The 26,768-nt window shown below is 41.9% G+C and overlaps 1 protein-coding gene across 25 annotated transcripts in view; it reads left to right on the forward strand.

Annotated features, from left to right (window-relative positions):
• Positions 1-26,768, forward strand: part of LOC126291683 (uncharacterized) — a 348,608-nt gene that overhangs the window by 298,119 nt on the left and 23,721 nt on the right. For 22 of the 25 annotated variants that reach the window (XM_049985282.1, XM_049985285.1, XM_049985288.1 and 19 more), the window contains 4 exons: positions 3,097-3,279; positions 3,360-3,524; positions 3,604-3,711; positions 18,640-18,711. In XM_049985282.1, coding sequence (XP_049841239.1) covers positions 3,097-3,279; positions 3,360-3,524; positions 3,604-3,711; positions 18,640-18,711 — 528 coding nt within the window. The remainder of the gene's footprint in view (positions 1-3,096; positions 3,280-3,359; positions 3,525-3,603; positions 3,712-18,639; positions 18,712-26,768) is intronic. The other 3 variants (XM_049985306.1, XM_049985283.1, XM_049985298.1) reach the window with 1 other exon arrangement.

Here is a 26,768-nt window from a genome sequence, read left to right on the forward strand (position 1 = left end):
GTTCCAGTTTCAAACATTCTATGTCCTCAATGTAAGTGCCTACTACTGTACAGCGAGTAATCTGTTTAGTGGACACTCACCTTTGATGTAGTTCAGTTGGCAAAGTTGCTCACCATAAGTTGAATATATTGATTGACAATAATAATAAAAATCGCTCAATCTGGTGCAAAACACTTCACTCACCTTTCTCTCCTTCTTTTGCTTGTGCCTTTTTTCCCTGCGGAGACACAGTGTCGGCATGGTTAATCGGATGTGGCAATGTTGGTTTAAGGGGTGGCCGGATGCCCTTCCTGCCGCCACCCCGTACTCCGCGGGAATTAATTACTGTACCCCAACTGTCTGCGACTTCACTCGGTGAAAATATACCGGAGTTGCATTACATGAGAGGCAGAGTATGGAATGGCATATAGGCTGTATTGAGCAATACACGTGACCCACCTCAGCTGTCCACAGGACAGTTTTCGTTCACATGTGCAGACAGTGAGGGAATGACCTACTGTCGACAGCCAGTACTAACACCTTCCTTCAGTGACTGTACATTTTCTTCTAATTAAAAATGATCATTTGGTGCTTTGCGGTGATCAAATAATTTTCTACTGAGTTGTGCCAGCAAAACAGCTATCACCCTATCTTGCAAGATAAACCTGAAAGTGTTTTTTAAAGAGACAATATGAATGCCTACATGGTATGAGAGACTCCTTCCTGTGTAGATTTTGGCTGAAATATTTAAGTTCCAATAATAACAAGCACATCATATTGTTAATTTCTTTACTTAAAAAATATTAAAATCTCAAAATTATTGAGTCCAACAAAAAGGTAGTTAATCTTTATGGATCTTATTAAATTTTCATATCACTAGTATTTTTACTAGTGCTACTCATTCGAAATTGTAAAAAGAAAGAATAAACTAAATGAAAGTGTTTTGTATGTCAGATTATATGCTTTGTCTTTCAGGTTACATGTTTTGTCTCATTTGAACACAGTTATCTTAATTCCCTGCTGGTCATTAATCCTGGCAATACCAACATATACCAGGTAGTTATAATTAAAGTGCAGTTACTCACAGAGGTCCAGTATGGGCTGTATATATCATATGGCAGTGCAAATTGGTAGATATTCTAATGTGTTAATGTGGAACCAATTTATGCCGGAAAAACGTTAGTTGCTGTTTTAGCAGTCAGGTGCAAAACTGGCGCTCTTAATGCAAGATAGACGTACAGAAATTTTTCCATATGTAATGGATTAGGAATGGTATGTTGGAAGAGGAGGTCAAGCAAGTGAGAAAGGCATAATGTAGATTTCATTATTAACTGCCGGAGATGTCAAGGAGATACTGTACAATACTGGATGCATTAACACATTAGTGAATCTACCAAGTCTTGCTGCATGTGATATTTACGGGCTACACTGGACCTCCATGAGCAGCTACCCTTTAATTATAACACAGTACTACGACAGGGTGGTGGGGGGGGGGGGGGGGGGGGGGGCAGTTACTTCATGACCACCGAAAAAAAGTTAAATACAAATTTTGTTGATTGTTTCTCACTTTTATAATGACAAGCTTTTTAAAGACATGCTGATGTTTAAGTAGAGTCCAGAATTGAAAATAATGAATATTACACTTGTGAAAAGCTGCATCTACTACTACTACTACTGCTGCTGCTGAATTTTTTAAATTTATATGATAAAATTTAAAACACTTATTGAATCTAGTAGCAGAATCATAAACAATAAATATTTTTATAACATTTTAAAATTAATGACATTACTGTTGTTGTTGTGGTCTTCAGTCCGGACACTGGTTCTGGTTTGATGCCACTCTCATGCTACTCAATCCTGTGCAAGCATCTCTGAGTAACTACTGCAACCTACATCCTTCTGAATCTGTTTAGTGTATTCATCTCTTGGTCTCCCTGTACCATTTTTCCCTGCATGCTTCCCTCCAGTACAGAATTTGTGGTCCCTTGATGCCTCAGAATGTGTCCTACCACCCGATCCCTTCTTCTAGTCAAGTTGTGCCACAAATTCCTCTTCTCCCCAATTCTATTCAGTACCTCCTTATTATTTATGTGATCTACCAATCTAATCTTCAACATTCTTCCGTGGCACCACATTTCGAAAGCTTGTATCCTCTGCTTGTCTAAACTATTTATGGCCCATGTTTCACTTCTATACATGGCTACTCTACAGATAAATACTTTCAGAAAATACTTTCTAACACATAAATCCATACTCAATGTAAATAAATTTCTCGTCTTCAGAAACACTTTTTTGCCATTGCCAGCCTACATTTTATATCTGTGGTACTTCGACCATTGTCAGCGATTTTGTTTCCCATATAGCAAAACTCATCTACTGCTTTAAGTGTCTCATTTCCTAATCTAATTCCCTCAGCATCCCCTGATTTACTTCAACTACATTCCTTTATCCACATTTTGTTTTTGTTGATGTTCATCTTATATCCTCCTTCAAGATACTGTCTATTCTGTTCAAATGCTCTTCCAGGTCCTTTGCTGTCTCTGACAGAATTACAATGTCGTTGGCAAACCTCAAAGTTTTTATTCCTTCTCCATAGATTTTAATTCCTGCTCCAAATTGTTGTTTAAAGCAAACAAGGCTACAACCCTGTCTCACTCCTTTCTCAACCACAACTTCCCTTTCAAGCCCCTCAACTCATAACTGCCATCTGGTTTCTGTACAAATTGTAAATAGCCTTTCACTCCCTGTATTTGACCGCTGCCACCTGACATTATTTGATTATAATGTTTACAAATGGTGGGCACAAAGTTGAGACACACACACACACACACACACACACACACACACACACACACACACACACACACACACACACTTTCATAATCAAACCATTTCAAGGTGTGGACGAATACAAAGCAAATTGTAAATATAAATAGTAAGAACAGAAAGCCATACTTGCTTTCCCACAGAATGTTTGATGGACAGCTTGTATTGTTAGGCAGATGGCTTCTTACTGTGTATGTTCTTGCTTTGCTATAAGGTTTTTATAAATTATTTTGCATATAATGTTCTAAAAAGGCTCATGTGTTGAATTTTATTACATTTTGTGTTTTGTAGGGTAGTGTAAACAGTGCAAAACACAACGGACTGCTGGATTCAGTCAGTAAAGACCCAGACGTATCATTGCGAGGACACAGTTCTCAGCTAGTCACTCCATCTCTATCAGCTGCTAGAATGGCTACTGTTTTCTGCCACCGTTCAGATGGTGTGCAGGAAATAGAAGATACTTTGTCTCAAGAGGTAAGGGGCTCTCTAAGATTGAGATTTCTTTGTCTTTTCTGGTTCACCAATCAACTGTACATAAATGTTTCACTTTGCAGAATGACATAAATAGTATGAATGAAAAAGAGTCAGTCAGGAGAAATCTGAAGACGCCAACAGAACTGCATGTCAGGAGGCTGTCGTCACTGTCTCCTATGGAGACCTGCTACGGCCCTCCTTCTTCACCGGGCGAGCAGAGCAGTGAATGTTCTATGGAGAGGCGAGTAAGTAGCGCCCCTTCTCCACAGTACCTGCTTAATTTGTTTGTTGCCGGTGTGTCTTGCGTAATTATCTACAAATTAGATGTCTCTTTCTCAGCATTCTGTAAGCAGTATGGAGAAGTCCATGTTATTACATTTATTCGACGAAATACGGACAATGCCACAATTGGAGAAGGGTATCGAGAGAGATGTAAGTACTTTTTAAAGTATATAATGTGGTAAGTGGAACACATTTCATCTCACAATTATACAAAATGAGATATAAAGGTTTCTTAACATAAATTGGTATTAGTAAGTAAGTCATGGTTGGAATACAAGCAGTGGGTGGAGAAAAATAGGTATTAGTAAGAAAATGGTGGTTGGAATGTGAGCAATGGGTGGAGGAAACAATAGTTACTTTCAGTATACAAGGTTCGCCTGGAAAGTAATGTGACTAAATGTACAAAAACTAGTTTATTGATCTGAACGGTACAGTGCCTAAAAGTTCTTCAAAATAGGTCCCCTCTACCTGAGTGATTGATATTTCTGAGGGTCATAGTAGGTGTTCCAGAAGGCCCGTGTTGAAGTGTATTTAAGGGCACATGTAACATTATCTCAAAACTAAGTATCTTCATTAGTGTCTCATGCTGAAGGCAGGGGGGGGGGGGGGGGGGGATGGCTGCTGGTACAATTCGGGACTATTGGAGGCAGAGAGGGCAACATTACCACGTCGTTGTTTTGATAGGATAATCCCTCAACTGAAGGCAGTGTGGTTGATCATTGTCTCACTGGTACTTCTGGGAACCAGCAATATGTGGTCTGATGTCCCACCTTCCCTTCCCGCAGCCCTCACCCCCCTCCTTTCCACCAGCCTTTGACTTTTGTACATAAAAGGCAGCTTTGGTGGTCTGTCTGGCAAGTACAAACTCAGGGTGTACGGTACCATTATCACCAGAAAAGACAGTCAGCACTGCCTTCACTTTGGATGAACGCCTGTGTGCCTTCTTAGGGTGTAGTGACTGTGAGGTGTGCCACACAGAGCTCTCTCTCTCTCTCTCTCTCTCTCTCTCTCTCTCTCTCTCTCTACCTCAGGATAATAATTGAAAATTCACAACTCTTTCCCTGTTAAAACATTGTTGAAAATAGTAGCATCCTTTCTATACAATTCCAGAAGTTCTCAAATAAGCACTCAGTTAGACTTAAGGTTGTCATTCAGAATTTTTGGGGTCGGTTTTGCACATACTGCAATTATAATCTCAAGGACCATAGTTTTGGGTGTATCCCAAGTCTGAATTTAGAAGCAATGTGCGCACCCGTGCACGTGCACGTGTGTGTGTGTGTGTGTGTGTGTGTGTGTGTGTGTGTGTGTGTGCGTGTGCGTGTGCGCGCACGCGTGTGACTTTTTCCCCCATAGTGTTCAATAGCTCCAAATACATTGATTTGTCTTTACTCCTTATTAGTGTGGTAGTGATGGTGGTTTTCAGTTCAAAAATTACCTTGATGAACTCTCCGTGCTACTCCATCCTTTGCAGGCATCATCACCTCTGCATAAGTACTTGCATTCCCAGGAGCTTGCGTACTTTAATTAACCTTTGATGATTTCTGAGTCTTCTGACTGGTTTGATACAACCGGCCACGAATTCCTCTCCTGTGCCGACCTCTTCATCCCAGAGTAGCAGTTGCAACCTACGTCCTCAGTTACTTGCTAGAGATGTGTTCCAATCTCTGTCTTCCTCTACAGTATTACCCAATACAGCTCCCTCTATTACCATGGAAGTAATTCCCTGCTGTATTAACAGGTGTCCTATTGTTATAACCTTTAATCACAATAATTGCGTGGATTTTCACACTCTCTCTTAGAAACAATAGCTGATCACTTGATTACAACTCAGTCTCTCGTATTCGACTGCTGTGCCGTGACATGCGGCCGGTGCCGTTCGTAGCTTGGTGGCGCTCCCGCGCTCATCTCATTTGCGGAGCGCCTCTATCGCCGTTTGTGCGTACTGTCGTGGCGGCACTGTTAAATGTCGTGGCACTATCACAGCACTTTTCCCCCCTTGAAAAAAATAAACACTCACTTCCTTGGAGACATGGACAGCGCAGAGACATCCATGGCCTCTTGTGAGGCCCCGAGGAGATCCCGCGCAGAGACACGGGAGTATGGTCGAAAATGTCCAGGACGGAAGCTCGTGCGAGGAACGTGCCTCCTGGATGAGATGATGGGTGAAAACTCCGGAGCAGCATCCATAGGTGTCATTGACCTGGGAGTGTGCTCCATCGAGATGGGTCCCGGAGAAGGCGGCGTCGCGACTGGGGCCGGTTCCGGAGTACTTGGAAGCGGCAGCGACGGCGGCTGCATCAACACGGACGGTAGATCGGCAGCAGCGACAGGACTGGCGTCTCGAGCTGGTGGAGGCGAAGGATGGGGCGGTGGCACAGGCGTGGCCACCACTCGTGGGCGCATCTGGTCGTAATGGCGAACAACCGTGCCGTCGCCCGTACGGATTTCACAAAGCCGGCGGCCGCGAAGAGCCTTGACCACCCCTGGAATCCATTTAGGGCGAGATCCATACCCTCGTGCCCACACGTCGGCGCCCACCGAGTATTTTCCCGCACTAGGGGACACAGTACAAGGCCTGACAGGGTGAAGCAGGTGCAGTAGAGTGCGCGGTTGGCGGCCATGCAAGAGTTCAGCAGGGCTGCGATCACCCAGAGGCGTGAAGCGATAAGAACTCAGAAATTGCAGCAGGGCGTCATCTGTGGAAAAATCACTAAGGAATTTTTTCATCTGGCATTTGAAAGTGCGGACAAGGCGCTCGACCTCCCCATTCGATTGCGGATGGAAGGGAGGTGCGGTAACATGATGAATCCCTTGTCCAGTACAAAAATCACGGAAGGCCTGCGAAGAGAACTGAGGGCCATTGTCCGTGACGATCGTGGATGGAAGACCTTCGAGCGCAAAGATTTTGGACAAAGCCAGCGTCGTCGCCGCAGTGGTGGGCGACGGACATCTAACGACAAATGGAAACTTCGAGAAGGCGTCAATCAACAGTTGCCAATAAGTACCGAGGAAGGGGCCAGCAAAGTCGGCGTGCACCCGTTCCCATGGCTGAGCTGGATCAGGCCACGGAGAGGGCATTGTACGAGGTGCCGCCAGTTGTTGAGCACACTGGCCACATGCAGCAACCATATGGGCGATGTCCGAATCAATGCCGGGCCAATAAACGTGCCTGCGGGCCAGGGACTTAGTCCGAGAAATACCCCAATGGCCTCCGTGCAACAGTTTGAGAACATCTTTGCGAAGAGAGGGTGGCACCACGACCCGTGGAGATGCGCCATCCGTGGCCAGAAGAACAACACCATCACGAACAGACAGACGAAGGCGCAAGGCATGGTAGTTGCAAAGGGGATCCGATGCCCGGCCCCCGGTCCTGTCTGGCCAACCTCGTTGAACAAAACCGATCACCCGACGCAGGACCGGGTCCCGCGCAGTAGCTGACGCGACCTGCGAACCTGTAAGTGGAAAGCCCTCGACTGCACGACGTTCTTCCTCATCAATGTGGAAACAGAGGAGTTCATCGCGATCGAAAACAGGGTCGGGGCCCATCGGCAATCGCGACAATGCATCCGCGTTTGCGTGCTGGGCCGTGGGGCGATAGTGAATCTCATAATGAAAACGAGACAAGTATAAGGCCCAACGTTGCAGGCGGTGAGCTGCCTTATCCGGAAGTGACGCCGAGGGGCTGAACAGAGAGACCAGCGGTTTGTGGTCGGTGATGAGGTGAAACTTAGAACCATACAAAAAAACGCTGAACTTTTTTAGAGCATAAATGATAGCGAGCGCCTCCTTTTCGATTTGAGAGTAACGCCGTTGCGCCTCGTTGAGGGTCTTGGAAGCATAGGCAATGGGTCGTTCCGACCCATCCTCATACCGATGGGCGAGAACAGCCCCTAGGCCATACTGTGACGCGTCAGTCGCCAGAACCAAGTGCTGACCCGGACGGAATGTGGCAAGACAAGGCGCCGACTGCAAATGAGCCTTCAGGCGGACAAAAGCCTGCTCACACCCGTCGGACCAACAGAAGGGGACGTTTTTGCGTAACAGCTGATGCAGAGGATAAGCTACCGCTGCTACGGATGGAATGAATTTGTGATAATAAGCAATCTTGCCTAGAAACGCCTGAAGTTCTTTGACCGTAGACGGCCGGGGTAGAGCGTTAATGGGCGCAACGTGCTCACGGAGAGGGCGTATGCCCTCACGGGACAACTGGAAACCAAGATACTCAATGGAGGGCTGGAAGAACTGTGACTTGTCCAGATTGCACCTCAACCCAGCCGAATGCAAAACCCGAAACAGTGAACGTAAATTACGAAGGTGCTCCGCAGTGGAGGCTCCCGTGACAACAATGTCATCCAGATAGTTTATGCAGCCGGGAACGGAAGCCGTGAGCTGTTCCAAAAACCGCTGAAAAATGGCCGGTGCGCTAGCGACGCCAAATGGTAATCGCTGGTACTGATACAACCCACAAGGAGTGTTGATAACGAGAAATTCCTTGGAAGGAGCGTCCAACGGCAACTGATGGTACGCCTCCGATAAGTCAAGTTTGGAAAAGAACTGGCCCCCAGCGAGCTTGATAAACAACTCCTCAGGACGAGGAAGAGGATAAGTGTCAATGACGCTCTGAGCGTTGACAGTGGCTTTAAAGTCACCACACAATCGCAGACTCCCGTTTGGTTTAGAAACCACCACGATCAGCGATGCCCATTCACTTGAGGTAACCGGAAGGAGAATCCCTGAAGCTGTTAACCTGTCTAGCTCAGCCTTGACAGGTGCACGCAACGCCACTGGAATAGGGCGTGCCCGGAAAAACTTAGGGCGAGCCGTAGGTTTAAGAGTAATGTGGGCTGCAAAATCCTTGGCACAACCCAGACCAGCAGAGAACACGGACGAAAATTCACAACACAATCCATCAAGCTGTTGATACGGAATGTCCTCAGATATGAGGTGCACATCATCATCAATGGAGAACCCAAACAACTGGAAAGCATCATAACCGAACAGGTTTTCAGTGCCCGCATGATCCACCACATAAAACGTGAGGGGCCGAACAACAGACTTGTAGGCAGTGGAAGCATCAAACTGGCCCATGATAGGAATTTTCTGCTGATTATAAGTCCTCAGATTGCGCGTAACTGGAGACAAAGGAGGGGAGCCCAACGCCAAATACGTGCGAGAATTAATGAGAGTTACTGCAGAGCCAGTGTCCACTTGCATGCGGATGTCTTTATTCAGAACACGAACAGTAACAAACAACTTATTTGTTTGAGAAAGCACACAGTGAACATCCATGTCCGACGCCTCATCCTCGTCGACAGGAACTTTATGGGACTGACACACAGAAGCAATGTGGCCTTTTTTCCTACATGAATTACATGTGGCCCAACGTTTTGGACACGCTGCCCTGTCGTGCTGTACGAAACAACGGGGGCAAGAAGGAAGCGCGGAACGAACCGGCTTCTGTGGTTGCTGGTTTCGCTGCGAGCGTTGCGGCCCCACGCGACGTTGTTTACGCGAGTGAACCGCCGCCACATCTTCGTTCTCCTGTGCAACAGGCAAATTGTCCTTGTCGAGAGTTGACTGTACAGCGCCTACATCACACCACGCGTCTATTTGCGCGCCAGCAGCGTGAGACACTTCAAAGGATTGAGCGATGCTTAGAACTTCCGACAACGACGGGTTTGGCAGTTGTAGGGCACGTTGCCGAACTTCTTTATCAGGAGCAAGCCGTAGAATAGCATCCCTAACCATTGAATCCGCATAAGACTCGTGATGAGTGTCCGTGACAAACTGACATTTCCTACTCAGGCCATGTAGTTCCGCCGCCCAAGCCCGGTAAGATTGATGGGGCTGTTTACGACACCGGTAGAACGCCACGCGGGCGGCAACGACGTGGGTGTTTGTTCGATAATAGGCAGACAATAAGTCACACATTTCTTGGAAGGACAGGGAGGCTGGTTCCCGCAGAGGGGCTAACTGAGATAGCAGCTGATAGACCCGAGGGGAAATCCAAGATAGAAATAACGACTTACACATAGGAGCGTCGACAACGCCGAAAGCCAAGAAGTGTTGCCGCAAACGCTTCTCATAATTCTCCCAGTCTTCAGCGGCCTCGTCGTAAGGAGGGAATGGAGGCGGAGAAGAGGAAGACAGACGATGAGTAAGCGACGTCGACAACGCCTGAATCGCTGCCGTCAGCTGTGTTTGTTGTTCAATGAGCGCTTGCATAATCTGTTCCATGTCTGCCCCGTCACGAACACGCAAATCCACAACGCGGTGAAAATATCCCGACCTCGTCGCCAAAAAGTGTTATAACCTTTAATCACAATAATTGCGTGGATTTTCACACTCTGTCTTAGAAACAATAGCTGATCACATGATTACAACTCAGTCTCTCGTATTCGACTGCTGTGCCGTGACATGCGGCCGGTGCCGTTCGTAGCTAGGTGGCGCTCCCGCGCTCATCTCATTTGCGGAGCGCCTCTATCGCCGTTTGTGCGTACTGTCGTGGCGGCACTGTTAAATGTCGTGGCACTATCACAGCACCTATCAACCTGCCCCTTCTCCTTGTCTGTTTTCTTTTGATGTCCTCCTTGCTCCTTAACTTCATTTACTTCATGACCGTCAATCCTGATGTTAAGTTTCCCGATATTCTCATTTCTACTGCTTCTCATTACTTAAGTCTTTTTTTCGATTTACTCACAATCCATATCCTGTTTTCTTTAGACTGTTCAATCCAACCAGCAGATCATTTAATACTTCTTCAGTTTCACTCAGGATAGCAATGTCATAAGCAACTCATTGTTAGCATTTCACCATGAATTTTAATTCCACTCATAAACCATTCTTTTATTTCCATCATTGCTTCTTTGATGTACAGATTGAACAGTAGGGGCTACATCCCTATCTTACACCCCTTTTAATCCGAGCACTTTGTTCTTGGTCATCCACTCTTAGTGAGTCTTGTACATATTGTATATTACCTGTCTCTCCCTACAGGTTACCCCGATTTTTCTCAGAATTTTAAACACCTTGCACCATTTACATTGTTGAATGCTTTTTCCAGATCAACAAATCCTATGAACGTATCTTGATTTTTCTGTAGTGTTGCCCAATGAACCCCAGTGTCAGAATTGCGTCTCTGATGCCTTTACCTTTCATAAAGCCAAACTGATCACCTAACTCATCCTCAATTTTCTTTTCCATTGTTCTATATAGTATTCTTGTAAGTAACTTGGATGCATGAGCTGTTAAGCTAATTGTGCAACAATTCTCACACTTATCGGCTGTTGCTTTCTTTGGAGTTGTGTGAACTACATTTTTCCAAAAGGCAGATGGTATGTTGCCAGGCTCATGCATTACACACACACACACACACACACACACACACACACACACACACACACACACACACACACACAATACACACATTTCATATGCAGCACTAATCGCACAGAATTGAATCCTTCTGCGCAAGACACAGTTCAGAGTCATTTACAGAGTTACTATATCGCAGACATTGACTCACATTAATTAGCTTTGCACAACACTGCGTGAAGCTGACTTTTTAAGACAATCAGTCATTGCGATTTGGAGGCCAGACCCATAAATACATGAATCATTTGCAGTGTTTTGGCATAAAATAGCGGTTGGCATGTAACCTGATGTGTAAAAGATTAGAGGGTCAAATCTCATCAAAAAATCAATTTTTTTATTTTTCTAATAAAAAGGCTGATTATCATTTGTATTCAGTTAATTGGTTTAAATATAACGTTTTCAATTCCTAGTGTTTTGCCACATCATTTTCATCATTGTACTGACTTTATTATTTGCTCTTATTTTTCTTTGTATCGCTCTTTTTCTGTTTGTGACACTTATAATCTGCAGCTAAGTGCCAACCAGTACTGCTCATCAGTTGGTAACACAGCATCCTGTGTTGCCATTGTGAGAATAGTTTCAGGTAATCGATGACAGTGAGGAATTACGGTTTACATTTACAGTTTTCTGGTAGAGATCAGCTTTAAATGCTGTGAGCTAAGTGATCGTGATTGTAGTTCTGCTGCAGATTGTTGATCGCAATTTTCTCGGATACATTGCACATCACAGGGTTGTAGTTAGGTTAGGATATGAGTTTAAACTCAGGGCTAAAAAACCTGCGCTTATTGTCTCTTGAAATCAGGGGATGACAGAGCATCTCCCATTTCTGTCCTGACTTGTGGAAGGTACTTCCTACATAGTTCCACGGTACATATTAGCGGCATTTGTCAAGTGACCCACTGCGTTGGTATGTCACCTATAACTGAGCAGTAGCTGGCAGCAGATGTGGCAACACTTTAATGGCAAGTGACAGATGTTTGTTTTAAGTAATTGTAATTGGACTATAATGATCTATCACACCGATGATCTTTGTGGTAACTTTTACCACAATTTTTTTTATATGGTCGCCTTCTCACATTTTCTCAAAGCTGTGGAGTGATGCTCCCCGTACTGTGGGACTTCTTCTCCATCTGCAGAGGGGAGAGGTCTGTAAGAGAGCTCACATCGTTGCCAACCTGCTACAAAATGATGTAACTGCCTTTTAAAAAACTCTTCCGTATTTTGTTGCTCCAATATAACAATTACGATGTCGGGTGAAGAGTTGTCTTATTAATCAGTACATCAAAGAGCCTCTCTGTACGGACTCTTAGAACATAACAGAATGTAATGACATTTCACTTATGTTTCTTTCAACTGCTTCCTAGGCATCAATGTTTTAGGCAAGTTTTCTTGTTCTCTTGCCTTCGAAAATGCTGCCAAAGTGTAAATGACACTTTCACAGTGGGTGGGGCCACTCAGATGGTGTCGTGCCTCAGTGACATTCTGTCCTCACGTCTCGTTCGAACTCCATACGTTCATTGGGCCAGAGTGCACACGGGGGAAAGTTCTCCATGTGCATACTATATAAACAACATTTTTACACAAACAACTTTCATCTGATTGTTAGGAAGAGGTGCAACAACCTGTTACACAGCAACACAATGTTGCCATACAGTATATAGTGATCAATTCTGTGGCCAATAGGTGCTGCCACAGTCAATAAAGAAATTCGTGTTTGGATATTACTTGCCATATAACTAAGACTATAGTCAAATCTCTGTAAAAAGATCCATGACATTTGCAGTGGGCTTCATGCAGCTACTGTTACCAATCACATTTGTAAACGTCTCTGTAGCAGTGCTTCAGTGTTACCAGAGCGCTGTAGACTGCTATTGCTTTTGCCTGCTGCCGTTGGCACTTTGTAGTTGAAAGCTGGCAACGGCATTACCAACTGTCGGGGATCAGCTAATGCCGACTCGACTATACTGGTGATAAATTAAAGGTGTTTCCTATCTTCTTGCTACAAAGCCTGTACTAAGCATCATGTTACATAAATAAATACAGTAAAACCCTGTTCTTACTTTCCTGCATTTTACGTTTTTCCTGCTGTTTACCTTCCTTTTTGTCAGCCCCACCAGAAGTCGTATTCTCTCAATACAATGCTGTCCCATCATTAACGATTCTGTGTTACAACATTTCTCACATTTTAAGTTTTCTTTGATGCTATCACTGTTGTTAACATTGATTTTCATACAGATTTCTGCAAAAAATGCATCATATTTCTGCTCATAGTCAGTATCAGACAAAGAAAAGTTATTTATCATATAATATTTAGCACGGTAAGAAAGATTTTCATTGTCAGCATGTTGGGTCATGTACGCTTGTGTTATAGGTTTGCAGTGTTTGGAAGGATGGGAAAGTATGCTGAGTCACTTTCTTAATGATAATCACAATCTGACAATAGTGACTCTAGCAGAAACCTTCCTTCTGCTTATTGTGTTGTATTACAACAGCTTTATTTTCATGTCACAGTCATTTATACAAATAAACACCACTTTTGAAGGCAGCCATCTCTAAAATGGACTTTCACGAGTCATTGTTACTTTCATGCGAAACACACTAAACTGTACGAGGTGCACAGTCTTAGGTGGGTATGCCGTACAGTCAGATGTAAACATTTCTCCTCAAGGTGCTCCATAACATGACAACAATTTCCACCTTCTGTCTCACCCAGGATGTCCTTGAGCCCAGTGACATCCTTGTCATCAACAAGTGGTAGATTTTGTGCCAATTGTTCTCTGTTTACGAAGACTGCCTACTTCAGTGTTTCAACCAGTATTGTGTTACAAATTTTATTTATCTTAATGTTATTTTATTCCATTGGATGTGGTCGGAACAAAGACAAGTGTGTGTTTTTGTGTGTCACCACTCAGTCAATGTCTTAGGGATTATCAAAACATGCACAGACACATTTCCTTCTTTGTTATGGTCATGTCCAATGGTGTTAATAAAACACAGAAGAAGGTATTCGTGTTCTAATATGAGACTTATTATTGATAATCATTGTAAAATTATGATAAAAATTGGTACACAATATTGTTTAAAAAACTATGGTTGACATTCTTCATAAATAGAGAACAATAGGCCCAAAATCTTTAACTTGTTGTGTTTCCTTTGCTTTCTGTATTTTACACTTTTTGGGACAGTCTCCTGAAAAGTGTAAAAAGAGGATTTTACTGAATGTAACTTCAGTGTGCACCATTTCAAAACGAGCCTGGAAGGCTCAAAAACTCATCTATGGAAATAAACAAAAATAACTGGCCACAGTGGTCTGTATTTATATCAATTCAGTATGCTCTACAATATCTATAAAGGGTAAGTTTAATCTACCCATCTTATCTTCAGCGTTGTTCTGTAGCACCACATTTCAAAAGCTCTGTTCCCTTTTTGTCTGTAAGGTTCATCCACAATTCACTTCCGTACAAAGCTACACTCACGAAAAATCTGTTCAGAAAAGACTTTGTAACACTTAAATTTGTATTAAACATTAAAATAAATATCTTTTCCAGTATCTACTGTCTGTGTTTTGTATTCTCAGTACTTGGGCCATTGTCATTTATTTTGCTGCCCAAATTATAAAACTCACCTACTAGTTTTAGTGTCTCATTTCCTAATCTAATTCCCTCAGCATTGCCTAATTTAATTTAACCATATTATTGTCTTTGTTTACTTTTATTGAATCCTGCCTAGTTGTCAAAGATGGGGTGTCTAGGAAACTTGCTTCTTGGATCGCTAGACAACAATTCAAGCAAATCATGTTAATGAGTTTTATTACAAAAAGTACATGACAGTACTTAACTTTATGTTAAACAGATGTGTTGCAAGCAAAGAGTGACAGACAAAGTAAACAATGTTCTTCAGTATATACAGTTCGTAAGTCGCTGGTCTTGAAGTGCCTAATCTTGATGCTGCTGTAGAACTGGGCTGCGACCAGTCGGCATGGCCATTATGTCCTCTTCGCATAGAGGCCACTGCCATCGCATTGTCATCCTGGAGAGGTGTCGGTCAGCTTACAATTGGCTGACGTCTTCTTCGCAGCCCTCTCTGCTCTCTTGTTTTCAACTGGAATGCCGCCGCTTTACGCCATAACAACTTTTGTTGAAGTTATAGTCTCTTTTTGGGTCACTATCCATTCTGATCAGTGGATCTTCCAAGTTCTTGGTCGCCTCTGAAGTATTGTAGAATCATGTGCAAGTTTTATAGTGTTTAATTTGTCTTCCTAAGCTCTTAATTCCCTCTCAATGTTTCTTCTCGATTTCCTTTACAACTTACTCAGTGTACAGATTGAATAACATTGGGAATAGGCTGCAACCCTGTTTCACTATCTTCTCGATTACTGCCTCTGTTTTGTGTCATTTGAATCTGCACTATGGTTTCCATACAAGTTGTGGGTAAACATCCACTGCCAGTTTGTATCACTGGTCACTATAAAATTTCAAAAAATAGCAGTGTGTTTGTCTTTCTTCACTCTATGTTTAAATATAAGTTGCAGGGTCAGTATTGCCTAACATATTCATATATTTCTACTATAATCAAACTGATCTTTCCAGCTAGAAATTTTTACTCTTCAGTGGAGTGTGCACTGATAGGAAACTTTCTAGCAGATCGAAACTGTTAGCCAGACCAAGACTCAAACTCAGGACCTTTGCTGACTGCAGGTGCCCTGTTAGCTGAGCTGTCCAAACATGACTCACGACATGTTCTCACAGCTTTACTTCCTCCAGTACCTCATCTCTTACCTTCCAAACTTACAGAAATTGACCTGTGAAACTTACAGGACTAGCACTCCTGGGAGAAAGGATATTGCAGAGACATGACTCTATCGGCAGACCACTCGCCAGTGAAAGGCAAAGTCCCTTGTACGACTCTCAGTATGGCATGCAGTTTTAATCTGCCAAGAAACATAAATATTGCTACTCGCTACATAGAAGAGGCACTGAGCAGCTGATAGGCAGCTTTAGAAATAGACTGTCCAATAACCTACACCTAGATGCAAGACCTGTCCCATACATCCACCCTTTACCAACACTTCAACCGCAGTCCTGTCACAGGCTTCTCCTACCCCGTCAGAGGCAGGACCACATGCGAAAGCAGCCCTGCCATCTGGTACACCAAATAACTTCAGTCAGTAGGAGGTATACTTTGTGGGGATAATCAATAATGAGCTATCATGTCACCACAACCGGCTACCACCAAAACGGGCCCGAGAGATGGGCAGATCCTCCCAGTTGCCGAGCGTCCCACTGACGAGTTCTGCTTGACTTCGATGACTGCTTTGAAGCCTACACCACCTTTATTCTTCTCACAAACATGAGCTTTTCTGAATTGTGCAGGAACCTCCTCATTGTTCCTGTAGCCTTCCTAGCCTTGACCTGTGGCTATTCCTATAGCCCACTGGCCTCTTTCTTTTTTCCCCAGCCCGGCTTCCATTCTAGTAGCCTCAGACATGCCAACCCCCCCCCCCCCCCCCCCCCTTCGCAATGCAGTTACATAGTCCCTAGTCCTTTTCCCCTCTTAGTTTCTCTTTTTGCAACTTTTGCTCACTGTGTCTAGTAGGCCACTTCCGTGCCTCTCACATCCCTGTACACTCCCACAGACTACACTACAGCACCTTTCCCTGCTCCTATCCAGCTATGTGTCTCTCTCCTTTCCTTACACGTTCTGTATTCCCATTGCCCATCACAGCCGAGATTGGTACTCATCTGAGCTAGCCTCAGGGCCCGGAAGTGTGTGTGTGTGTGTGTGTGTGTGTGTGTGGTGTGTGTGTGTGTGTGTGTGTGTGTGTGTGTGTGTGTGTGTGTGTGTGTGTGTGTGTGATTTGTAGTTGTACAGGGGTGTATGAGTGTGTGCATTTTAACATGCAAGGGACAACTCTGTTAGCTTATCCAGTAGTTTACTTTTAAATCTACTTTTCTGCTTCTTAACATTTCTTCCATGTGGTGACTGACAATCAGTCCCTATTCGTATTGTTATTCCATATCGGGCGCGGCGTGTTGTTTCTCTACTGGGGACAGCTGCAACATTTATCAATCAGAGGTGTGGTGCTGTAGCTCTCAAAAACGTTTACAGGCTATGTCTTCTTTCTATTTCATAATATACTACTAAACAGCACTAAAAGTCCAAAATAAGATCTATAGATAGCATGTTTACCCACCAAGAACACATTTTGTGGCACTTAAGCACTCCAAATTGTAATAAAATGACATGTTTTTGATAGGTCTTTTATTTGGTGCATTACTTAAACTGCTTATTTTTGCAATACACGAGTGTAAGTGTGGAAACCGCCAAAAGTGGTGTGTTAACTACACTTCATGCTTAATGTTTTTCATTTTTTTCAGTTCTGAACTTCTGACACACACACTTTTTCACCTATGTTCAGTCTGTGGTGTTTGTGCGACGTCATGAGTCCTGTGCGTGATTGGCTGTCAGGAGCAAACTGAGCAGTGGCCTTGTCAATTTAAGTGTTCGAGAAGGTAACTTGCCGTATTTGGTGATTTTCAAATTAATACTTATGTATTACGAAGATATGCAGTTTAAGTGATAAACCGCATTAAAATCTCAGGTGGTGCCACTCTCATGGCACCCTTTTTGTTTCCAGCATCAGAGTGATACATACAGGTTTTGTCACCTGTAACAATCTGTGACAGAAAGGTCTCCCCAGACAGAGCAAGGTGGTGCAGAGGTTAGCACACTGGACTCTTCTTTCAGGAGGACAACGGTTCAAACCCATGTTCGGCCATCCTGATTTAGGTTTTATTTCCCTAGATTGCTTCAGGCAAATGCCAGGATGGTTCCTTTAAAAGGGCACAGCCATTTCCTTCCCCATTCTTCCCTAATCCTAATCCATCTCTCAACACCTTATTGTCATTGGGATGTTAAACACTAATCTCCTCCTCCTCCTCCTCCTCCTCCTCCTCTTCTTCCTCCTCCGAGATTTCTCCGGTGGCCCACCTCTAACACTGAATATCTGAGGCATTGCACATGCACTCCCAATGCTCAACAGTGCCTGTAGCATCAATTGTCAAATTTTGATGCACCATCAAGAATAAAGCCTTCTTAGTGTTTTGACGTGTCTGTGATGTGACGTCCAGAATGATTGCAGATCTCTCTTTGTTTCCAAATGCTTTAACTGTCTTTATCTATTACCCAGCAGTGCTCCTATTAACTGCATAGGTATAAAACACTGGATGTTCACCACAGTATATTTTTCTGCAACCGTTGCTTGTGTTTTCAGTGTATTGCATAGAGCCATTTTGATGGTTCACTATGGTTGCAGCTTATGTCAGAATTATTTGCAACTTCCCATGTGTCCAGAAGAAACGTCAAACTACAAACACCTAAAAGGTTTTTTATATATATATTAATTGCATTAAAATGTAAAGAAAAAATAACAACAAATTTAAAAAATGGGGCATTATTTATTGAATGACCTTCGTATATTGTGAAGCAGATCCACCCCGGAGGCTGTAACTACGAGCTGTGCCCATTTGTAGTGTTATTCTTCACCCCTGATTGCCCTGACGATAAGAGCTTAGGACTGTAGTGGCCTGCCTGTGGTATTACATCTGTTAGGCTGATCTCTTGACTACCTTTGTACAGTGAACTGTGTTTTGAATAACGTTTAAGCATGTAATTGGAATCTTATTGTAAAAATTTCTGTCATAGGAGGAAGAAGATTCGGTGTCTGCTGGAAACGTCTCAATCTGCGTTGATGGCTCTCAGTCATCTGGCGAGTCGGTAAGTTAACTCGGTTTACGTAATGCATGCGGGGAGCAATGGATTTCTCTATTGAGAACGCCTGCTGTTTGGCAGGTGTGTGGTATGTTAAACTAGTGAAACACGAAAATGACATCTGTGCTTAAAACTAGACCTTAGAAAAACTATACCTTAGTTGCAGGTAGTGTACAATGACTTGTTAAATGGATGACCTACTTGTATTTTGAGAGATAAGGCTTAATTATATTTCTGAAAGTGGGATATGTGGTACACGGCAGCTGGTTCGTATGAAAGAAAAGTCAAGAAAGTGTTAAAATTACATGTAACTAGAATGGCTGGTCAATACTTCACCTTCACAATATGAAGTTCCTAGTGCTGTCAGTAGAAACACAAAATGGCCTTCCCAGTTTTGCTTTTCATTTCTGTATGATCCTGGTTGTTTACTAATGTGAAATGTGGTTTCACAGTCTTTAAATGACCACAAACTTCGGTTTCAGTTCATGCAGTTCTCAGTTACAGTAGACATGTAGTCAACACTGTCGTTATCATATTCCTCATTCACTCAAAAGAAAGTACTTTCAACTCAGTTAACCATTCAACATACATTTCTCATTATTGTTCATTACATATGATTATCACCAAGCAACAGCCAACTCCCTTTCCTTCAGATACAAACTTGAACTGTCTCCAATCCCCACCCCTTCCCCAACACAACCCCAGGTCTGCAACGCCGTAGTCTTGGGAAGTTTGATACCCACTCCATGACACTTGAGAGTGCCCTCCCGATATACACGACAAGTGTGGAAGTCGTGCATCATCCTTAGGTGCCCCCAGAACATGCACAAAAAATGAGAAAATAAATGCTTGACAGAATTAATCGGATAATTTATTACCTGCAATAATTTTGAGTTGGCTTTACTACTTATGTGTCAGGTCCTCATTCACTATCATTAGGTAGCAAGGAGTCATAAGAGATGTGCAGCATCAACATTGAGGGTGGAGTGGATCACTACGACACTCGTAGTTTCAATAGGTGGGTGTCCTTCATCGTGTGGTCTGAGCCCAGTCCCTCATGCCTTTCAGACAGATCCCTCTTCTCTATCAGGAGAATGAACATGTATGAGTTCCAAATGCAAGGAGTAGTATTTTATACCCTAAGTGTCCATATTGGCAGTAATACAATGGATGTGAGTACTTGCTTTAACTCTTATCAATACAAACAAGTTTTCGTTAACATATACCACTTTATGCATCAAAAAAGTTAATTGTTATTGCCTTTTTTCTGACAACACACAAGATACTGATCTCTAAGTAGGGTCCAGAACCAGAAAATATGTTCAGCACTGTCTTCAAAAACACATTCTGTATTTGTACTTATTTAATCTTATCATCTTGAGTAATGTCTAAATAGACATTTGTAATAGTAAAATCATGAAAGGAGGTTGTATGCATGGAAGAACCCTGGAGATTCCAAAAAAGTATCAGATAGATTATATAATGGTAAGACAGAGATTTAGGAACCAGGTTTTAAATTGTAAGACATTTCCAGGGGCAGATATGGACTCTGACCACAATCTATTGGTTATGAACTGTAGATTAAAACTGAAGAAACTGCAAAAAGGTGGGAATTTAAGGAGATGGGACCTGGATAAACTGAAAGAACCAGAGGTTGTACGGAGTTTCAGGGAGAGCATAAGGTAACAATTGACAGAAATGGGGGAAAGAAATACAGTAGAAGAAGAATGGGTAGCTTTGAGGAATGAAGTAGTGAAGGCAGCAGAGGATCAAGTAGGTAAAAAGATGAGGCTAGTAGAAATCCTTGGGTAACAGAAGAAATATTGAATTTAATTGATGAAAGGAGAAAATATAAAAATGCAGTAAATGAAGCAGGCAAAAAGGAATACAAACTTCTCAAAAATGAGATCGACAGGAAGTGCAAAATGGCTAAGCAGGGATGGCTAGAGGACAAATGTAAGGATTTAGAGGCTTATCTCACGAGGGGTAATATAGATACTGCCTACAGGAAAATTAAAGAGACCTTTGGAAAAAAGAGAACCACTTGTATGAATATCAAGAGCTCAGATGGAAACCCAGTTCTAAGCAAAGAAGGGAAAGCAGAAAGGTGGAAGGAGTATATAGACGGTCTATACAAGGGCAATGTACTTGAGGACAATATTATGGAAATGGAAGAGGATGTAGATGAAGATGAAATGGGAGATACGATACTGCGTGAAGAATATTTCATAGCACTGAAAGACCTGAGTCGAAACAAGGCCCCGGAGTAGACAACATTCCATTGGAACTACTGACGGCCTTGGGAGAGCCAGTCCTGACAAAACTGTACCATCTGGTGAGCAAGATGTATGAGACAGGCGAAATACCCTCAGACTTCAAGAAGAATGTAATAATTACAATACCAAAGAAAGCAGGTGTTGACAGATGTGAAAATTACCGAACTATCAGTTTAATAAGTCACAGCTGCAAAATACTAAAGCGAATTCTTTACAGACGAATGGAAAAACTAGTAGAAGCCGACCTCGGGGAAGATCAGTTTAGATTCCGTAGAAATATTGGAACACGTGAGGCAATACTGACCCTACGACTTATCTTAGAAGCTAGATTAAGGAAAGGCAAACCTACGTCCCAGCATTTGCAGACAGGCTATTTACAATTTGTACAGAAACCAGATGGCAGTTATAAGAGTCGAGGGACATTAAAGGGAAGCAGTGGTTGGGAATGGAGTAAGACAGGGTTACAGCCTCTCCCCGATGTTATTGAATCTGTATATTGAGCAAGCAGTAAAGGAAACAAAAGAAAAATTCAGAGTAGGTATTAAAATCCATGGAGAAGAAATAAAAACTTTGAGGTTCACCGATGAAATTGTAATTCTGTCAGAGACAGCAAAGGACTTGGAAGAGCAGTTGAATGGAGTGGACAGTGTCTTGAAAGGAGGATACAAGATGAACATCAACAAAAGCAAATCGAGAATAATGGAATGTAGTCTAATTAAGTCAGGTGATGCTGAGGGAATTAGATTAGGAAATGAGACACTTAAAGTAGTAAAGGAGTTTTGCTATTTGGGGAGCAAAATAACTGATGATGGTCGAAGTAGAGAGGATATAAAATGTAGACTGGCAATGGCAAGGAAAGCGTTTCTGAAGAAGAGAAATTTGTTAACATCGAGTATAGATTTAAGTGTCAGGAAGTCATTACTGAAAGTATTTGTACAGAGTGTATCCATGTATGGGAGTGAAACATGCATGATAAATAGTTTGGACAAGAAGTGAATAGAAGCTTTCGAAATGTGGTGCTACAGAAGAATGCTGAAGATTAGATGGGTAGATCACATAACTAATGAGGAAGTATTGAATAGGATTGGGGAGAAGAGAAGTTTGTGGCACAACTTGACCAGAAGAAGGGATCGGTTGGTAGGACATGTTCTGAGGCATCAAGGGATCACCAATTTAGTATTGGAGGGCAGCGTGGAGGGTAAAAATCGTAGAAGGAGACCAAGAGATGAATACGCTAAACAGATTCAGAAGGATGTTGGTTGCAGTAGGTACTGGGAGATGAAGCAGCTTGCACAGGATAGGGTAGCATAGAGAACTGCATCAAACCAGTCTCAGGACTGAAGACAACAACAACAGCAAAAGCCTCTACAGAATACTAGAAGAAAACCTTAGTACAATCGAAAAATATCAAAAATAATTGAGTTAAAATAGTTTACCAAACAGTTTCTGAGAAAAATTATTCATCGCTTTCTTCAGAACGTACTTCACTCTTGGACTATAATAAAGTTTTCTTGTTGTGTTTACCACATCTTTATCTTGTACAATTGTTGCAGATTGTTGTTGTTTTGTTCACTCTGTTGTGCTTTCCTGCTTTGGACTGGCTTTCAGTAGTACACAAATGACGTCTACTTTCAACTCCATGAGCTTCCTTTGCACTGAAGTTTTGTTTGATTTTCCACCCAAGAATACGTCTCTCATTGTAGAGATCATTATTGTTGTGCACACAGAGTAATTTGATGTCTAGGTATCTTATATTACCACAGGCATATTATTTATTGAATAAAAGTTACCTCTACTTCTAAGATGTGGAGATTTTACGACCACATCAGTTACTCTTAAATTTCAGGCTGAAGTTGTATTGGAGGAAATGTGGATTGAATATGGTATGGAACAAAAAGTATTGATACTTTCTTGCGCGTGTGTCATACTTGTAAGAGAATTGAAACGAAAGTATCAAGACACTGCTGGTATCAATACATACCTTTAATAAAATGATTAAAGTATATTCCTTCTATCAGCTCCAATCTCTCTGTCTTTGTTTTTTAAGTTCATACAGGGTGAGTCACCTAAAACTTGCTCTGAAAATATTTTGGAAATGGAAAGTGCTTTTGATGTGAGGTTTTCACAGAATGGCTCGGTAGTTGGTAGCCAGGGGCTCATATTGTTAGTCAGTCAATGGATTTCAATAATGCTTAGAAAGAGTTCTTTTTTCTTTTTTTTGCAAACATGCATTTTTTGAATGGAACAATGCCTATTGACATTAACAAACTAAAAGTAAACTTAAATGTCAGTGGTGTTTGTTGCAGGATTCTAGTGTGAGCTGTTTATGAGATATCATATTTTGAAAAGTTACAACGCCGACACTTGACCAATACATGTGGTAGCAAACACAAGTGCATACGCTAGTTACGTTGAATCTGACCAGTAATGAGACAGTTCACCATTACTGGTTACATTCAAAATGATCACCGCTTCCTGTCTAGTTTGGAACGATTGCTGCACACATGCACACATTTCAGAGGAGGTGCCTGAGCAGGCTGCACTAATACGTCATTGGATATCATTGAATGTAGTTGGTACATGCTTTTAGCAGCATCGTTCAACTTTCCCCACAGAAAAAGTCTGCAGGTGTCAAATCTGGGGAACAGGCCGGCCAATGTACAAGTCCTATGTGCCCAATCCAACAATTTGGAAATTATTTGTGAAGACAAGCTGTAGTACTTCGTGCACTATGGCTGATCAGCCATCATATAGGTACCACCGGTGTGTCCTAGTCTGCAGAGGAACATCTTCTAACATTTGTGGAAGATGGTCTATTAGGAGGCTGCAATATTTGTGCACGTTCAGTGTTCTATCTATGAAAAATGGACCTATGCACCGATGGTTCACTATCCCACACCACTTGTTTACACTCCACTGATGCCAACATTCCACCTGATGAAGCCAACATGGACTGTTAACAGATCAATAGTGCATGTTTTGGCAGTTCACCTGGCCATGATTGGTAAATTCAGCTTCATCATTGAACAAGATATGTGATACATTTGGAGTATCCTGTTTCAATGCCCATGTATAGTAGTTTCCATGCAGCTGCTGATGGAGAGAGATTTGATAGGGATGGAACCTGTTCATCCTTGTGTGAACTTTGCCCATATCATCTTGGAATACAGTGTCACCATTGGGGAACAAGCTTTATACTGTGAGACATTTTAGTGTGGACATTTGCGTTGCTGACAAGTGGTTTTTGGAATTACAACTCGGCCTCTGATTCCCTACTTCTGGAGCCCACTTTGTGTCATTTTGTTGCTGACAGTGTGTGCAGTGCAACATTCATTTCTGCTGTGACTTTTGTAGCTGCCACCCTCTTAGTTCTCGTCACAATCCTCTTCTGTGACCGTGACCGACACACACTTCCGTCCTTGTCGTGGCTTAGCAGATGATGTTTTTCCACTTTTCCTGTATGCGATATAAATATTCGATACCATACCTCTCGAAACGCCAAACAGTTTGGCTACCTCAGTTAAGGCTGGGTAGATACACTATGGGATAACTGGGAAATCTGAAGAAAAACCTTGGAATTTTTTAAAATTCCTAGAATTTTTCATTATTTTAGTTTTCATTTTGGTAATTTTGACTGGTAAGAACTGATGCACTAACAGAGAATATTACTTTAGCCCACTACTGCAGAATAGTATTGCAGCAATAAAACATATATGAGAGAATAACTCCGAAGTAAAACTTTAGTGGCAAAGAAAATGCACCATTTACAACAACAAAAGACAATACACACACAAGGTTGTGCCAACAACAAAATGTGTCAAAGGACAAAAACTATGCGATATTATGTAACAACAGACTGTTTTCGATGAGCATGGTGTCACAACTGTTTAGGTTTTTAACAGGTTTGGGGAAAATATTGCATATTGTGGTTTGAGAACTGCTAATTTTAGAATAAATTTCCTTTTATGCAAGATTTGTTATGTTACGCGTGAGAATGTCCAGTGGATTTCTTAAATTGAGGAGCATTTGAGTTTCATGCAAAACTAAACACTTTGAGGACCAGCAACTTGGAAAAATTTCAGGATCAGAAAACCAGCTATTTATGACATTATTTTGAATTGTACTGGCACATTTGTAGTGTACAGGAAAAGATCATGCTGTGTCCACAGTTCTGAATTGTTCAGGAGAGTAATATTAAAGTTTGGAACTGAATTTCAAGTGCACTAATGGATAAAATTATAGAATTCCTAAGTCTTTGGTAGCACTTGTTATATGCATTAAATTTAATATAAATAGTTACCTTATGTATATAAATTGTGGTTTTATTGGCATAGCATTTAAAGTCATGCATAACATTTAAAGTCATACCATGCATTACAAGGTAAAAGTGATACTTGTATATAGTGCAGTAGAAGATAGCAAGTAAAATTGTATTTTTTTCTAAACATTATGTGTCAGTATATATTTTAATGAAAATCAATTTTTGATACAAGAAAGGTACTTCTTCTTAAACAATTAGTGTTTTCTGTTTGAACTTTAGGTGATAAAGTTGTAATAAGAAAAAATATAGTATCACTTTGTCACAAAATGCACTTCTCAGCCTACTGTAAAAGGTTTGTGTAAATCACTCTAGCTTGTTGTTGGAGTATTCCTTCAAAATGTGGAGGTCCTGATACTTTTTCTGTATTTCCAGAGGACCTGTAAAGACAAGTTATTATTATTAGCATTATATAAAATTATTCTAAAATAATATTTTATTAGATTTTTATATTTTACCATGTGTAAGCAGGAGATTGGTATTTTCCAGACCGCTGCTCTTTACATTATTATGAATCTGTTGAATGAGGTGGCAATTCTCCCCCCCCCCCCCTTGCCCCTTCCTCCCCCCCCTTCCCGTCTGCCTTGTTAGATATAGACATTTCCTTAAATATTTCTTCTCCCGCAATGACTCCAATTTTGTATCTTATCTTGACTGGTTGCCACAACATCAAAATGTGTAGGTTTACATCAAACATCAGTCGTCTAGTCCAGTGAAGTCCTGCTACTGATTTTGTGTTAAACAGTCCAATATTCTTATCACACTCCATAAAATTCTGTCCTCTGTTTGGGAAAGTTAATTTCACTGTCTCCAAAAGTTACAGTTCACTTACAAGATAACTGCATTTTTTCTTCTGGTCTGAACACAAATCACAAAAATCTTCAAGACATTTGACTTTCCTGTCCAATAATTCTCTCACAAAGGTTGAGCATGGATCACACCTGGTGTTCAATACTGTTCTGTACATTTCACGTCTTTCACTGAAAGCTTCCCTGGGAGATACAACTTCTTAGTCTTGTCGTCACATTCTTTGGACTGGAAGTATTGTAATGAGGCCAGTCAGATGCAATGATCATTAAATCTTCTTATAATGTTTGATCCTCCTTCAGCATTTATTTTCTTAAAACTCTTTAACTTGCAGTTGCAGTCTTTTCCTAGTCCGTGCTGCTGAACACTTAAATTTCTTCATGACTGTACTCATTCATCCTCATACTTGCCTTATCCTAACACTGTTAGAATCTGAAGTTCTCTGTCTTTCAGTGTCAGATAAAGTACCCAGAAGTCAGTATAAATAATATATTACTAAAACAGAAATGAATCACCTACACCACCTCCATTGCTACACAGAATATTTCAAATGGTGGTTTTCACTAGTACCAAAAAATTGCACAATAACAGAAAAAAAATCTCTGTTTCTTGCTTTAATATTGATTGGCAACCTTCAAGGAATTTAAAACTTGATAAACCAC

This window comes from Schistocerca gregaria, chromosome 9, assembly GCF_023897955.1.
Source record: "Schistocerca gregaria isolate iqSchGreg1 chromosome 9, iqSchGreg1.2, whole genome shotgun sequence".
Classification (NCBI taxonomy): domain Eukaryota; kingdom Metazoa; phylum Arthropoda; class Insecta; order Orthoptera; family Acrididae; genus Schistocerca; species Schistocerca gregaria.